Raw genomic sequence first — 17,997 nt, forward strand, 5'->3', positions numbered from 1 at the left:
CCAGGACAAGCTTAGCTCCGAAGAGGGAATAGTGTTCAGAAGTGGACGTGTTATCATACCTGATGCACTGAGGAGAGAGATTATTCACCACATACACTTCTCTCACCTTGGTGTAGAAGGATGCCTATGAAGGGCTAGAGAGTGTGTTTAGTGGCAGGGCATGAATGACGCACATAGCCAAGTGTGACATCTGCAATTCAGTGGACAATAAACAACAGAAAGAAACACTGATCTCACATGAAATGCGCAACAGACCTTGGGTCAAGCTGAGTCCAGAGCTGTTTTCATTTGACAACGGGGATTACCTCATCACTGTAGGTTACTATTCAAACATTTGGGAAATCGACTATCTTTCAGACACAAAATCCACAACCATGATAAAGAAACTGAAAGCCCATTTCGCACACAGACAATATCTCAGACAAAAGACCACAATACACATCTCAAGAATTCAAAGATTCAGCCAACTGTGGGAACTCCAGCATAAGACCTGATCACCGGGCCACGTGCAGAGCAATGGCAAGACAGAATCAGCTGCTATGATTGCAAAGAGACTCCTGATAAAAGCCAAAACTGCTGGACAGGAGTCCTATCTTGTACTTCTCGACCACCACAAAACACCATCAGCAGTCCAGCACAGAGACTTCTCAGCCACAGCACCAGAATGCTACAGCCAACAAAAGCAAACAGAAGCAGACAGTGGACAATGACCGTCTTTTGGCTTTTCTACAGCCAAAAGTCAAACGGGCGCAGCAGGGACTGAAAACCAATCAGCAACATCAGGGTGCCTATTACGACAGATCAACTAAAGACCAAGACACACTGCAACTGGGTGACCGTGTAAGAATACAGCCACTCGACCCCCATACTGTCTGGAGAAAAGGCTGGATACTGAGGCAGGTTGTTGCTAGGTCCTATGACGTCCAGTTACATTCTGATGGTGTAGAAACTGGAGACACCTCCGATGTGCTCAAGGACTGAGCTCCAGTGAGTACACTGACATAGACACTGATTCTACACACTCAGAGATTATCCCACCACACACTCTCACAGAGACAAACACAACCACAGATACTGATGTCAAGCACTCACCTGTTACCACCAGAGCTGGTCGCACTGTGGTAAAGCCACAACACTACCAAGACTTTGTGACTTAACAAATGAATTACTGTGGAACACTAGGGGAGTTTTGGGGAAGAGACAAAGTGTCTTTGGGAAAAAAGAAGGAAAAAAAATATGTTGGAAATACTGACAATGTTGATATGAATGTACAATCCTCAGAGTCAATGTTAAATGAGTTGTACCTCATGGAAAAGTACAATACCTTCGTTGTCTTTTATTAAGAAGTGATTCAAAAATCTTTTTTGCAAGAAGATTTTTTTCTTTGTAGTTTCAGTGAGTTACAAAGCAAATGTTGAGTTACTCGAACTTTGCTGTGGTAAGAAAAAGAGAAAAGATGTGAGATTTTTTTTCTGGTCTTTAATAGCAATGAAATACAAAGACAGCATTGAGTTGTTATGATTGTTCTGAAAAAAAGAGAGAAAGGATGGAAAGAATGTTTTCTGTATATGTTCCCACATAGACATATGTTGCTGCTGCACTTAGAGAGAAGTGTCTTATGAGAATGTAATGTGAACACGTGTGGAGTTAATAAACTGGATTTAAGATATTCTGTTGCCTGAGTACTCTCGAGTTCCGAATAATAGCGCAGTTGGGAATAAGAGTGTAAGGCGGCAAAATGGGCAAAAATTAATAAGAGTGTAGGGTGGAAATAAGCATGCAGGCCGGAAAATTCTCGAGTTTCGAATAATAGTGCAGTTGGGAATAAGAGTATAGGATGGCACATTAGGACAAATATAATAAGCGATAAGCACACTTGTAGTCTAGAAAATTATGCTGAACAGATCTTGGAGACCAAATATCAATTCAGTAAACAGACAAATCATATCATGGCTGTCAAAATTTCTTGTTCGTGTTCTTTTTATCTAAAACAAAAAGAATATCTGGATACTAGTAGAGTACTTTTGCTTGAGAAACTCAAGTATGCAAATTGCTTTAATTTACCTTTATTTAAGGTCTTAAAACATCAAAATTCTAATTTAAAAATGTCAAAATTCTATTACAGAGGCAGAGGAAGACTTTATTGCACCATTTGAATCCAGCAGGTGAAAGAGCATGAACCGTTAAGTCTTCATCCGATTCTTCAACAATATCACAATTAGAATATGAAGGGATGATCAGCCAATAGATACAAACGCCTCTTAATTCCAATTAATACAATATGACTTAAGGAAAAAGGCTATATCTTAATGCTTTATTACTTCACTTCTGTGTTTAGTCCCAATCAGTGATGTATGGGGGATTTGGAGAAAATTTTTTGACATGACCATGTCAAAAAATTGTCTCCGGATCCCCCGTACATCACTGATTGGGACTATTCTGTGTGCAGATATGCACTACAAAATATATGTACATAGCCAATGGACATACACACTGTTTTTAGTCGGCACACATCATGCCGTTTGAGAATGTTGCTAGCATAAAATACTTAAAACTAGAAAGTTTACATGTATAGTTGATTAATTGTTGTCACTGCACTCCAGCATGGTTCTATTAATCATGTATAATTCAAATATCTGTGCATTATTGCACTTATTATTTCATAAGATTTTACCACTCCTTTTACAAATTACAATTCATTTAAGAATATCTCTCTTTCAATGACTGTCGCTTCCCGGCCATTTCCGTGATTATGGTCTATGGAATCTTCAGGACCCGAAAAGGGCCAGCAATATTGAACCGCTGGCATAAGTATTTAATTACTTGTAAAAATTGCATTGTAATTCACTTCTATGCTATTATATCTCAAGAATATGCTACCTTATGGAACTAGATGGGTGAAATTCATGTCAATTTTCGGTGGATTGAAATCGATCATAGATACCATTGTTTACCACTGGCAGTGTTGTTGGTGCATCGGCGGTGCTTCGTTGTGTCTGTGCATGTGCGTAGTGAGTCGTCTGTGTTCAGGCGTTATTTTCGCTCATTCGTCACACGTGCTTGTATTGACAAATAGAATAAGCGTGTAGGCCCGAATAAGACCGTGCAGGCGGGAATTTTTCGCAAAAATAAATAGCCGTGCATGCACGGTTATTCGGAACTCGAGAGTATGAGTACCAGATAGGTAAAAAGGACAGAATATAACTAGGTACTACTCTGCAGAAGACTCAAAAGAGAATGTGCAAAGAATGCCCCAGTGATCACTGGTGAAACGACCACATGTCAGTCTCTTCAGGCCCACCAGTGTCATAGTGTCTGGCTGTAGCTGAGCGCCTTCTCTCGCTGCTCGCATGTAAACACGGTCGAAACGCAGTCTTGCAGAGAATGGGAGGTCTTTGTTATTATTATTGACAGTGTCCCAGGTGTACTTGCAGTCCTCTGGCTCTCCGAGCATCTCCCATACATCTGTAATGCCATCAGGGAGACCTCCTAACTTCTTCATCTAATGCACAATACAAGCAAGTCAACACATACCAGGTTCAGATACATCAAGTTACAAACATTACAAACAGGACATTAGAACATCATGTCATTATGGTGCAGTTTAAAAACTAGACATCCAGACACAACTGCATGCGCACCCCGCACACACACACACACCTCCCAGTCTCTCAGGTTGGTGTCTCCTCCAAATATGACCGTCTGGCTGTCTGGTGCCTCCCTCATCCTCTTCCAGACCCTGCGCAGCTGGTTCAGGCGTTCCTGTGAGCTGGCCTTTAAGCTCTCCAAGTGAGAGGTCATGAAACAAAGCTGATGGCCTGAGAAGTTTACCTGGACAAACACACACACACACACACACACAGGGAGAGAGAAAGAGAGATAAGGGCCATCTTGGGAACACAGCAGAGGTAAATAACTGTTCCACCTGAACCCCTTTCTATAAATATAATTGTTTTCTTTTGACAGGGAGTGTTCTGTTGCAAGCTAAATTACAACTTTTATTACAGTGAGATCAGTACAAACAAAACAGCAAAGTTCAGAATGACATGCCATTTGCCAAATGTCACCTACAATCTCACAAACCCCTACATTTTGTTTGCTTACAGAGTAATTACACTAATGATGCCAAAACATTTGTTGTTAAAAACTGAAATGAATTGCTTTGTCACAATAAATCATGTCAATCTATAGTACCCCTCTGATTCTATGCCAGGCAATTATGATGTGCCATGCCACTCATCTACTGAAATGCAAAATCAGTCAAGCAATGTTATGGCACTGGAACAGACGTTATTCCCTTAGCGACAAGTTTGTACACCAACCACAAGCACACCTGTGGAGTAAGAGCTCCTTAGCAGACTAACAACAATACCTACAGCTATAGTGCTACTGACATTACCTTGATGACTAAATATTCTTGTCCCAACATATCCCAATATATCATTGCTCATGGATGCTGTACAAACTTGTCACCAAGCAAAAATGTCCTGCTGCAGAGAAATCTCCAAGCTTTACCAGAGCTTTCACATGTACACAACAGATTATTATTCATGTCAGTAAGATTCCATGGTACTAAAATGGGCAAAAATATTCTCTTCCTATCTGTTCATAAAAGCATTATTCCATATGTTGGCATATTTATTGTAATAAATCATTTATCATCCAAAAACCTCCACACACTCTCCAAACGCCTCCACTGTTCAACACTTACAAGCTTATATAGTAGTGCAGCATGAGGAGGGACACTGGAGGACTGTACCATTGCTCAACTGATTTGCATAATGTGATGTTTCAGTTCTTGTATGGCATTATAAATCGTCCGTAAATATAATTGTAGAAGAGTTGACAAGAGGGGCACTACGGAGGCAGAACTACTAATTAGTTTAAAATTGAATTATTTTAACAGTTTGGAAGGGTGCACTATAATTTAGCAAGTCTAATGTGAGCTATCCTTACAAAGCACTTAGGCCAAGTTTACATTAGACCGTATCTGTCTCGTTTTCTTTGCGGATGCACTGTCCGTTTACATTAAACTGCCTGGAAACGCCGGGAAACGGGAATCCGCCAGCGTCCACGTATTCAATCCAGATCGTGTCAGCTCCGGTGCTGTGTAAACATTGAGAATACGCGGATACGCTGTGCTGAGCTCTAGCTGGCATCTCATTGGACAACGTCACTGTGACATCCACCTTCCTGATTCGCTGGCGTTGGTCATGTGACGCGACTGCTGAAAAACGGCGCGGACTTCCGCCTTGTATCACCTTTCATTAAAGAGTATAAAAGTATGAAAATACTGTAAATACTGATGCAAATACTGCCCATTGTGTAGTTATGATTGTCTTTAGGCTTGCCATCCTTCCGCTTGCAAGTGGTAAGTGATATGCGCTGGGATCACACACACAGCGGCTCAGTCCCGAATCACAGCTTGTGCACTTCACTCGCGTGCTGTGTGAGCTGCGCAGGGCCGGAGTGCGCACCCTCCAGAGGGCACTCGCTGTTCAGGGCGGAGTGATTTGGAGCGCAGGATGCCTGCGGAGCTGAGCGTATCCGTGTATTGGTGTTGCTGTGTGCACGCAAATCGTGTATTGGTGTTGCTGTGTGCACACTAATCGTTTTAAAAACGTTAATCTGATGATCCGCTGATACGGTCTAATGTAAACATGGGCTTAATTTCAGTTGTTGAGCTAATATAGATATTTAGTCACTGCCTAAAAGCAGAGCTCCTGATGAGTGTATGAGCAAAATATTTGCAGGGCATAAAATCAACCTGAATAGAATAATAATATTAGAGCATATGAACCATCAAATTGTGTAGTGTCGTGTATTTCACGTCAATAAATTGCTGCATTGTCTTGTGACAGAGATACCAATAATGAGTTGCACATCGCAGTTGCGAATGCATATTTATTCCTTTCTTTGACCCCGCATGCCATGAGCCAGAAACACCACGACATTTATTATGGTGTGCTCTGCTGGGTGCCTGGTGGACAGCAGTGAACCAGTGCTTTCACTTTACATCATTACTATATAGTCACGATCCAATATCAAACGTGATATGTCGAACAGTTGTCTGGTTACATCTTTCATATCCATACACATTGGAGCTCGGAGCACGCAGCCGTAGATTGCAAAGTGCACGCATGCCATTAGGACTAATTACCATGCACCTGTTCCTGATTAGAGTGCAATCACAGCGCATACATATAAGGACTCTCAGTAACACAGACTTTGCAAAAGCCTGATATTTTGTGTCGCTTTTCTAGTTTTGACCCTGTTTGGTTTTTTGGATTGTGTGTATTGTATTACCTCTGATATCCTGTCTGTGCCTCACTCAACTACTGCCTGCTTTTCAACTCTGCCTTCGTCTGTGATTTGGATCTGTTTGCGTGCTTTCAATAAAACTCTTCCTGCACTTACATCCATCTATCACCCTTACATGACAGAAAACGTCAATTGTCCAACAAGCTGGTGGACTAATAAAGCTGTTTTAACTAGTTTTATATGAAACTGTTGAGAATATTTTCCATAAAATGTGTTAGGAAGTAATCCCACATTTTTTTAAAAAAAGCAAATTAAAAATAAGTGCTGGATAAAAACCCATCTATCTTATGTAAATAAAGATGCAAATTTTGTTGTCCGGTGGTCAAATGTTTATAAGATACAGTACGTTGCCTTGCACTTATGGTCAGGTTGCCTGGGGAGGTACATGTTCATCATTCGTACGTATGAACGTCATATAATCGAGCCATCAAAAATCAGATCAATGCATTACCATATTCTCTTAAGTATTGGGCTCTGTTGTGTGCGAGGAGTTCCATTAAAATGTTTTAGGGTGTAATTACACTTTAAAGTGCATATCACGGGTAAATTCAGGAGCAAGATCAATGTAATTCTCCTATTTTATATTAAACTTTAGTCAAATATCTGTCACATTTTGCATTTTGTGCAATTTTTTTACCTTGCGCAATACCAGAAAAATTCCGTTGAAATTAAGCCATTTGAGGTGAATTGGTCCGCCTCTGAAAAAAATTGGCATTTGGATTTCCCGGCAAACATTGATTTTCGTGATGTCACGTGCGGGACGGCTCCCTCTGAATCCTACATCAGCACTGGTTTGTTTATGAGAAAACAACCTGGTGGTTTTCTGCAAATTTCTTCAACGTTATCACGTAATTATTAAAATGGTTAACAGATGTATCGTAGGAGGGTGTAGCAACACCAATCATGATGGGATTAGTACTCATCGTTTCCCAAAAGACCGGACAATGAGAGAGAAATGGGAGCGCTTGGTCTACACGGGCTGTGCACTGAAACTGTGCAAGCTTGCGCAGCCTGCTGGCGCTTCCGCAGGTGACGTCACGAATCTGGCTCCAGACTCCCTTTAGATTTTTCCAGACGCGTTTTGTTATTTTATTTTTTTCTGCTGTAGACAGATGGCCTTGTGCAAAATTACCCTTCTGGATGAGTGTGTAAAGGGACATACTTTCATATTTAAAAAAAAACGAAATTGGTCCAGAATATGCACTTTAAGGCTTTATTAATTAGCAAGCTCTTGGATCACTCACCTAACTGCATCCTTTTTTCTGTTAGTTTCATGGAATAATTCAAAAAATTTACTGAATAATGTGTTTTAAAGAGATAACTATACACTAAGTAGAGACTGTAAGGGGTTACAACTATGGTTAAAGGTATGACAAACATTGTTTGAGTTTTTTTTTCCCTGTTAATTCTGGATACAGTTCTCACATACACTCTCAGAAAATAAAGTACATTATTGTACCTTTAGGGGTACAATGGCTTGTCACTGGGGCAGTAGCCTCTAAGGTACTTATTTGTACCCTTTAAATACTGTTGGGGAACATGTATGTATCCTTTTGGCCCTGAAAAGCTACACATAGTTACCTTGAGGTCCAATGATGAGCCCTAGGGGGTACATAGTGTATATTGTACCTTGGGGGACAGAAATTGATTCCTACTATACGCCTATTTCTGATAGTGTACCTATGTTGCACTGATGCATTGAAACACTATTTTAAAAATGCCTCATATCTCTTAAGAAATTGTGTTTCAAACCCACTAATGAGTGCAACCTTATGAAATAGCTCAAGAGAATACAGGTAAAACTGATGTGCAGCATGTAAAAGAAAACATATTGTATACGTTGGCCAGTAAAAATAGCACAATTGGGGGCTCACCTCAGCCATTAACAGATTCCTCCCCATTTCTGTAGTTGGATATTTCACAATGTTGCTCTGAACTAATTCAATTCTGCACTTTCTAAGCAGTATTCCAGTAAAATAGCCATCTTCACTGCCTAGAAAGCAAATTTCATCAGTCATTAAAATGACTTGTATATCACGTAGACATTTCATGAATGCAAAAAAGAGACTCACCTGGCAAAAACTCATAATCTGTCATAATCTCTTTTAAAATTGTCAAGTAAGGTGAGACAAGCTCTTGCAGTAAGACAACATCTGCACGATACCTTAAAAAGAGGAAAAGCACTAACATTTATATGACCATTTACTCTTTATATTTATATGACCATCCTCTGAAAAAAAGTCAGTGGATGACACTGATGTGAGTGCAGTTATCTGAATTCACATAATAATAATAATAATAATAATAATAATAATAATAATAATAATAATAATAATAATAATAATAATGTCTTTATTTCATACCTACTAACAGCATCTAACAGCATTATAAATATAATACAATAATATTTTATTAGGTACAGTGGTGCTTGAAAGTTTGTGAACCCTTTAGAATTTTCTATATTTCTGCATAAATATGACCTAAAACATCATCAGATTTTCACACAAGTCCTAAAAGTAGATAAAGAGAACCCAGTTAAACAAATGAGACAAAAATATTATACTTGGTCATTTATTTATTGAGGAAAATGATCCAATATTACATATCTGTGAGTGGCAAAAGTATGTGAACCTCTAGGATTAGCAGTAAATTTAAAGGTGAAATTAGAGTCAGGTGTTTTCAATCAATGGGATGACGATCAGGTGTGAGTGGGCACCCTGTTTTATTTAAAGAACAGGGATCTATCAAAGTCTGATCTTCACAACACATGTTTGTGGAAGTGTATCATGCCACGAACAAAGGAGATTTTTGAGGACCTCAGAAAAAGCGTTGTTGATGCTCATCAGGCTGGAAAAGGTTACAAAACCATCTCTAAAGAGTTTGGACTCCACCAATCCACAGTCAGACAGATTGTGTACAAATGGAGGAAATACAAGGCCATTGTTACCCTCCCCAGGAGTGGTCAACCAGCAAAGATCACTCCAAAAGCAAGGCGTGTAATAGTTGGCGAGGTCACAAAAGACCCCAGGGTAACTTCTAAGCAACTGAAGGCCACTCTCACACTGGCTAATGTTAAGGTTCATGAGTCCACCATCAGGAGAACACTGAACAACAATGGTGTGCATGGCAGGGTTGCAAGGGGAAAGCCACTGCTCTCCAAAAAGAACATTGCTGCTCGTCTGCAGTTTGCAAAAGATCACGTGGACAAGCCAGAAGGTTATTGGAAAAATGTTTTGTGGACGGATGAGACCAAAATAGAACTTTTTGGTTTAAATGAGAAGGGTTATGTTTGGGGAAAGGAAAGCACTGCATTCCAGCATCAGAACCTTATCCCATCTGTGAAACATGGTGGTGGCAGTATCATGGTTTGGGCCTGTTTTACTGCATCTGGGCCAGGACGACTTGCCATCATTGATGGAACAATGAATTCTGAATTATACCAGCAAATTCTAAAGGAAAATGTCATGACATCTGTCCATGAACTGAATATCAAGAGAAGGTGGATCATGCAGCAAGACAACAACCCTAAGCACACAAGTCGTTCTACCAAAGAATGGTTAAAGAGGGATAAAGTTAATGTTTTGGAATGGCCAAGTGAAAGTCCTGACCTTAATCCAATGGAAATGTTGTGGGAGGACCTGAAGCGAGCAGTTCATGTGAGGAAACCCACCAACATCCCAGAGTTGAAGCTGTTCTGTACGGAGGAATGGGCTAAAATTCCTCCAAGCCGGTGTGCAGGACTGATCAACAGTTACCGCAAACGTTTAGTTGCAGTTAATGCTGCACAAGGGGGTCACACCAGATACTGAAAGCAAAGGGTCACATACTTTTGCCACTCACAGATATGTAATATTGGATCATTTTCCTCAATAAATAAATGACCAAGTATAATATTTTTGTCTCATTTGTTTAACTGGGTTCTCTTTATCAACTTTAAGGACTTGTGTGAAAATCTGATGATGTTTTAGGTCATATTTATGCAGAAATATAGAAAATTCTAAGGGGTTCACAGACTTTCAAGCACCACTGTATATGCTACCCAGAATAAACAGCAGGCTAAACTAAGCTGGGTGGGATTGACAAATAAGAAAAAAAAAGTTATTATTGAAAACAGCATTTTGGCAGAAGGCAAGTAGGAAAAAACAAACAAACATCAACAACAAACACAGACACCAAGTAAAAAACTAAGGTTACAGATGAAAACAAAGCAGGCAACAAAACAAAAAGCCACAGGACAGAAAAGCAAAAAGAACTCAGTAAAACGAAATAATGCTATTTTTGATTTAAAGGAAAATTATGACCAAGATTTCTAGTTTTCATCAATTTCATTCTAAATTTACGGGCCTAAAAATCAAATACTAAATTTGCCATAATTTGTCCTAACTTTAGGAAGATAGAAAGATGACATAATTGCTCATCTAGTACTATAAAAGTCAACTGTTGAGGTCTTCTTAAAAAAAAAAAAAAATTAAACACTACTGGTAGACAGTTGTGGTAAAACTGGTACATGAAATAAGCATTTTGGATATACAGGGCGCTGCAAACGTAGGTATACAGTAGGGATTATTCCAGTATTACCAGTATTATAATAGTGGTGCTAGGTTTCATTTAATACTAACGTTTTGTGTGAATGTTTTGTTTTTCATTACTGTATACCTACTTTTGCAGCCCCCTGGATATAATATCATGCGATTACAATATATCTAGCTTTTTAAATAGAGACAAAGAGTGCTGATCTCAATTAGAAAAGGTGATCATTCTCACGGCTTTTTTCTGAAGGATCAAAATTGATTGAATATTGGATTTACAGTACCAGTCAAAAGTTTGGAAACACCTTCAAATTCGATGTTTTTATTTTTTTTAATTTGTTTTCCTACATATTAAATTAATACTGAAGTCATCCAGACTATGCAGCAACACGTAAGGAATCATTTAGTAAACTTTAAAATGTAAATCAAACCAAAATATGTTTTAGATTTTAGATTCTTCAAAGTAGGCACCTTTTGCTTTGATTACAGCTTTGCACACTCTTGACATTCTCTCAATCAGCTTCATGAGGTCATCACTCGAAATGGTTTTCCAACAGTCTTGAAGGAGTTCCCAGAGGTGCTGAGGACTCGTTGGCTGCTTTGCCTTCACTCTGCGGTCCAACTCATCCCAAACCTTTTTGGACTGACTGACCTTCATTTCTTAAAGTAATGATGGACTGTCGTTTTTCTTTACTTAGTTGAGTAGTTCTTGGGATAATATGGATTAGAACAGTACTCAAATAGGGCCATTCACTGTATACCAACTCTACCTCTTCACAACACAACTGATGGTCTCAAACACATTAAGAGGTCAAGAAATTCAAGAAATTAACTCTTGACAAGGCACAGCGTAAACTGAAAGCCATTCCAGGTGACTACCTCGTAAAGCTGACTGAGAAAATGCCAAGATGTGCAAAGCTGTCATCTAAGCAAAAGGTGCCTACTTTGAAGAATCTAAAATATAAAACATATATTCTGGTTTGATTAACACTTTTTTGTTTACTAAATAATTCCATATATATTTCTTCATAATGTCGATGACTTTAGTATTAATCTACAATTCAGAAAATTTTAAAATAATGAAAAACCACTGAATTAGAGGTGTTTCCAAACTTTTGACTGGTATATGTGTTGCCCCAGACAATTATGCCATATAATAAGAAAGAATAAATATAAAAATAATATAGACTGACTAATATGTGAACAAAATATCTTATTTTAGTTAGAATACCGTACCCATACATCTAGAAAATTTTTCACATAATTCTGTAACATGAGCTTTCCAATTCAAATGAGAATCAATAGGCCGAGGTACTACTTTACTTGTTTGTTTGTTTTCTGTTTAATTGGAACACTATTTATATTTATACTTTTTACTTACATTTAAAGATAATCTATTGGCACAAAGCCAAGAATGAACTTTAGCTGGTTATAGATTGAACTTTGCTTCAAGATTTACAAAATTAGACATCAGCAATAGGTGAAATTCATTTACAGTAAATACTTAAGCCAGATATACTGAGAAAACAACACTCACTTTCCTAAATGAAACAATAGGCTTGGGACCCTTTCTTTGATATCTTCAGGATCCAGGCCGTCTATGTTCCAGGTGAGCACAGTGAGCTGCTCTGGGTTTCTGCTCTGGTCAGGAGCACAGTCCTGGCCTTCATTTACAGATATCTGACCTTCATACAGCTGTTTATATGACAGCCTGGCAGGTTTCGTCTGGGTTGATTTTGATTCAGTAGACTGTGTGTGAATGCATTCGACTGAAAGAGTTTGAGTAGCCTGGTTCTGGGACATGGTTTCAGGAGTCTCCGTCTGGGTCGACCGCTCACAGGTTTGAGTCGACACGTACTGGGGTTGTAAGCACTGTGTTTCTTTGCTAGATGGCTGATGAGAAGTGTTATGTTGTGTATCAATTTTATCAGATGATGCCCGTTCTGCCCTCTGCTTATGTCTCACACGTTTTTTCTTCTTGACAGCTTTTCCCTGAGTTTGGCCAGCTTGAGGAGTTTTATTGTCTTTGTCGCCCCCTGCTGGATTTTCCGTGGACGGAAGACTGTAAAGAAATACAAGCAATAAACAAGTGTCTTGGTCAATGTAAATTCTTGTATTCTCTTAAAATAAATAAACTCTATAAACCTAAATCCTCACTTTTAATTGTGCATTACTGAGTTTTTTATTAAACCTCTAAATACAGTCATCCAGTGACAGAAGCAACCATATTTCATATGTTCTTAATTTCCCTGAGGGAACCCTTCCAAAGGGATCAATAAAGTTTTATCTAATCTAATCTAATCTAATCTAATCTAATCTAATCTAATCTAATCTAATCTAATCTATGTTCTTACAGTCCAAAGTTTGGACACATCTTCCAATTCAATGTTTTTTTCTTTATTTTTGTTAATTAAAAGACACTGCACGTCTTAAAGTAATGAAGTCATTTCTTTTTACTTAGTTGAGTGGTTCTTGACAGAATATGGATTACTACAGTTGTGGAAAAGGGCTATTTACTGTATTTTTTATTATTTACTGTTTACTGTTTGATCTCAGACACATTAAGAAGGCAAGAAATTGCACTAATTAACACTAACGTTATTCAATTAACAGGTGCCCCTCATCAAAGGTTAATTAGTGTAATTTCTTGCCTTCTTAATGCATTTGAGATCAAACAGTAAATAGTAAATAATAATAAAAACACAGTAAACAGCCCTAGTCCATTACTGTAGTAATCCTAATTATGTCAAGAATCACTCAACTAAGTAAAGAGAAACAACATCCATCATTACTTGAAGACATGAAGTGTCTTTTAATGAATAAAAATAACGAAAATCTATTGAATTAGAAGGTGTGTCCAAACTTTTTGACTGATAACATAATTCCATCTATGTTCCATATGTTATTTCATAGTTTTTGTCTTCAGTATTGTTCTACAATGTAGTCAAAATACAGAAAGAAAAAAAAAACATGAATGAGTACATGTGTCCAAACTTTTGACTGGGACTGTATGTAAATCAGTGCAACCAAATCCATATTGTACAGAGATAACTAAGAAAAAAAATGAATCTTTACCTTTGTTCATGGTTTTGCTTGTCCTCCATTCTCAGACAGATATGTGAAGACTTTACTGAAGTAAAGGATAAGTTCAAATGTCCCTGGATATGAGAAAAGACTAGACAAATAAAAGTCTAATACACATAAGATAAGAAGACCTTTATTATCCCACAATGGGGAAATTCCAATATTACACAAGTTATATGAGTATAAATGTATACTAAAATAACACATTATATATATGGCTGATATAAATGGGCTATCAGGACTATGGCTTCCTCCCCCTACATCCACATTTATGAAATTTGATAAGAGTATTTATAAATGTATTATTTCTACAACAAGAGTGTTATACTAACCTTTCTGTTTCTGTTTCTTGAAACTAAGCTGAGCCTGGAATTTGGACACACCCACACTTAAGGACTGATAAAAAGTTATAATCTTCTAAAAAATAAATTAAAAATAAAAAAATTGAAGAAGAAGAAATTCTACTTGAATGCATTTTGGGCAACAGGGATACAAAACCCCAAGGTTAGTTAACTCATCATATCTCATCTCATTATCTCTAGCCGCTTTATCCTTCTACAGGGTCGCAGGCAAGCTGGAGCCTATCCCAGCTGACTACGGGCGAAAGGCGGGGTACACCCTGGACAAGTCGCCAGGTCATCACAGGGCTGACACATAGACACAGACAACCATTCACACTCACATTCACACCTACGCTCAATTTAGAGTCGCCAGTTAACCTAACCTGCATGTCTTTGGACTGTGGGGGAAACCGGAGCACCCGGAGGAAACCCACGCGGACACGGGGAGAACATGCAAACTCCACACAGAAAGGCCCTCGCCGGCCACGGGGCTCGAACCCGGATCTTCTTGCTGTGAGGCGACAGCGCTAACCACTACACCACCGTGCCGCCTCATCATATCTATAATTAACTATTCTTTATTAGTGTTTAAATAACACTAGTAGTGTTTGTTTGGACAGTACTGTAAGTGGTATTTTCGAAATCTACACAGTACAGATATATTAAGTATAGCCTACTTATTATAAGAAGAACTGCCTTACCTGATCTCTCACACTGCACAACGTAGATGGACTGTGTGTGTGTGCGCGTCCTGTCTTTCGATTTCCTGAAACTGGGTTACGTCTATGGTTTCGCTTCCAGTTTTAGACAACAAACACTAGAGCCAGGATACCAGTAGAGGGCGCTACAGTGCACACGGTCACAGCGGGACACAACCGAAAACAGTGCTGTGTTGATTAGAGCAGGAAAGTCAGGGACCCCTTCAACCATAAAATTCACGGGTAATCTAGTTATTAAGTGTGTACAATAATATTTTACCCTTAATTAGAGCCATATATTTTTAATTCCTGAATGTTTCACCTACAGAACATATTAGGGGTCCAAGAAATCATTTATAATCTTGGGTTGTTTGTTTGGGGTGGCACGGTGGTGTAGTGGTTAGCGCTGTCGCCTCACAGCAAGAAGGTCTGGGTTCGAGCCCAGCGGCCGGCGAGGGCCTTTCTGTGCGGAGTTTGCATGTTCTCCCCGTGTCTGTGTGGGTTTCCTCCGGGTGCTCCGGTTTCCCCCACAGTCCAAAGACATGCAGGTTAGGCAAATTGGTGGCTCTAAATTGACCGTAGGTGTGAATGGTTGTCTGTGTCTATGTGTCAGCCCTGTGATAACCTGGTGACTTGTCCAGGGTGTACCCTGCCTCTCACCCATAGTCAGCTGAGATAGGCTCCAGCTTGCCTGCACAGGATAAGCGGCTACAGATAATGGATGGATGGATGGTTGTTTGTTTGTTGCCAAGGAGGTTTGCGTGAATCCCATTCAAGTTACAAGTCAAACCGGTCAATAAGTGTGGCTGGGTTGGGATTTCTTTAAACAACAAGCAAGCACAACTTTTATTCATCACACACTTGTGAAATTTCCTCTCTGCATTTAACCCATCTGAAGCAGTGACCACACACATGCACACAGACGTGAGCAATGAGCACACACACGTACCAAGAGCAGTGGGCAGCCATGCTAACAGCGCCCAGGGAGCAGTGGGGAGTTAGGTGCCTTGCTCAAGGGCACCTCAGCCCAAGGCCGTTCCATATTAACCTAACCGCATGTCTTCGAACCGTGGAGGAAACCGGAGCACCCGGAGGAAACCCACGCAGACATGGGGAGAACATGCAAACTCCACACAGAAAGGCCCTTGCTGGCTGCTGGGCTCGAACCCAGAACCTTCTTGCTGTGAGGTGACCGTGCTAACCACTACACCGCCGTGCCGCCCAACAATTGGCTATGTTTGAGAAATACTAGTTTTTTGTGTGAGTTTTTTAATGCAAAATAATAGAATAGAATAGATTAGAGTAGAATGCTCTTCTTGTTATATAATATACTGTTGTTCTTGTTCATATAATACAATATATCTCATCTCATCTCATTATCTGTAGCTGCTTTATCCTGTTCTACAGGGTCGCAGGCAAGCTGGAACCTATCCCAGCTGACTACGGGTGAAAGGCGGGGTACACCCTGGACAAGTTGCCAGGTCATCACAGGGCTGACACATAGACACAGATAACCATTCACACTCACATTCACACCTATGGTCAATTTAGAGCCACCAATTAGCCTAACCTGCATGTCTTTGGACTGTGGGGGAAACCGGAGCACCCGGAGAGAACATGCAAACTCCACACAGAAAGGCCCTCGCCGGCCACGGGGCTCGAACCCGGACCTTCTTGCTGTGAGGCGACCGTGCTAACCACTACACCGCCATGCTGCCCAACAATTGGCTATGTTTGAGAAACACTACTTTTTTTGTGTGAGTTTTTTAATGAAAAATAATAGAATAGAATAGAATAGAATAGGTTAGGGTTAGAATAGAATGTTCTTCTTGTTATATAATATGCTGTTGTTCTTGTTCATATAATACAATATATATTAAATATAATCTATTTAAGTATATTTTAATATTATAATTACTGTATATTAAATTCCTATGCAGTAAACCCGTTCAATATCAGTTGATGTTTGTGCCAGAAGATTAATTATTTGTTCTCTATTTCCTCACTTGCTGTCGTAACTAGCTGACGAGTAACAATGCTGAAATTGTTCTTTGAAAGATCACTCCTTATTTCACTCTTGACAAGCACGTCTTAGTTTTGTCTTGGTTTTTTTTGAGTAATGAAAAGTTTTGAATGAGTGAAAAGAAGTTTTGTATCAATTTAATTAATAGAAGATTTAATGTTTTATTAATTTAGCCAACAACAACAACAACAACAATAATAATAATAATAATAATAATAATAATAATAATAAAAGGTAATCGTATGTGGCTGAGTAAAATTAAGGATTAATTCCCGGAGTGATTTCGAAGTTTTGAAATGTCAAAACTTTGAAATCACGAGTGAAATTGATCCTTAATTTTACAAGGAACTATATGATTACTTGTTTATCATATACAGGGACAAATTCATACTTCAGAAGCCATTCAAGTTCACAACATTTTCTGAACCAATCAGGGTGCGAGACTATCTTGCACGTTTGAATCAGTTTCTAAAGCGTTCCTTGTTTTCACAAATCTCTTGCTTTTCCCTCGATGACTTTTCGTGATTCTTGAAAAGTAACATCTTTCAGAATTGATCCCGGATATTTCTCTTGTCTCAGATGCCAATCCAATGCTGCCTGCATTACAACCCCGATTCCAAAAAAGTTGGGACAAAGTCTCATCTCATCTCATTATCTCTAGCCGCTTTATCCTTCTACAGGGTCGCAGACAAGCTGGAGCCTATCCCAGCTGACTACGGGAGAAAGGCAGGGTACACCCTGGACAAGTCACCAGGTCATCACAGGGCTGACACATAGACACAGACAACCATTCACACTCACATTCACACCTACGGTCAATTTAGAGTCACCAGTTAACCTAACCTGCATGTCTTTGGACTGTGGGGGAAACCGGAGCACCCGGAGGAAACCCACGCGGACACGGGGAGAACATGCAAACTCCACACAGAAAGGCCCTCGCCGGCCCCGGGGCTCGAACCCAGGACCTTCTTGCTGTGAGGCAACAGCGCTAACCACTACAC

At 39.4% G+C, this 17,997-nt stretch overlaps 1 protein-coding gene across 1 annotated transcript; it reads right to left on the reverse strand.

The window, feature by feature from the left end:
• Positions 1 to 1,480: 1,480 nt before the first annotated feature.
• On the reverse strand, positions 1,481 to 15,057 carry LOC132887020 (tyrosyl-DNA phosphodiesterase 2). Its single transcript, XM_060922318.1, has 7 exons — positions 14,977 to 15,057; positions 13,926 to 14,008; positions 12,388 to 12,912; positions 8,394 to 8,485; positions 8,196 to 8,314; positions 3,661 to 3,831; positions 1,481 to 3,502 (listed from the first exon to the last, which is right to left on the reverse strand). Exons 2-7 carry the CDS (start codon positions 13,952 to 13,954, stop codon positions 3,212 to 3,214), a joined length of 1,227 nt encoding a protein of 408 aa, XP_060778301.1. The 5' UTR covers positions 13,955 to 14,008; positions 14,977 to 15,057; the 3' UTR covers positions 1,481 to 3,211.
• Positions 15,058 to 17,997: the final 2,940 nt, after the last annotated feature.

This window comes from Neoarius graeffei, chromosome 5 (genome assembly GCF_027579695.1).
Source record: "Neoarius graeffei isolate fNeoGra1 chromosome 5, fNeoGra1.pri, whole genome shotgun sequence".
NCBI classification, from domain to species: domain Eukaryota; kingdom Metazoa; phylum Chordata; class Actinopteri; order Siluriformes; family Ariidae; genus Neoarius; species Neoarius graeffei.

Bases quoted from the DNA above. Each gene is read 5' to 3' on its own strand.
- LOC132887020 (XM_060922318.1), bottom strand. From the start codon at position 13,954: ATGGAGGACAAGCAAAACCATGAACAAAG. The intron at 3,832-8,195 runs GTGAGCCCCCAA...GTGTTTGTCCAG, and splicing joins GGAATCTGTTAATGGCTGAG to GTAAACTTCTCAGGCCATCA. The intron at 3,503-3,660 runs GTGTGTGTGTGT...ATTGTGCATTAG, and splicing joins CCAACCTGAGAGACTGGGAG to ATGAAGAAGTTAGGAGGTCT.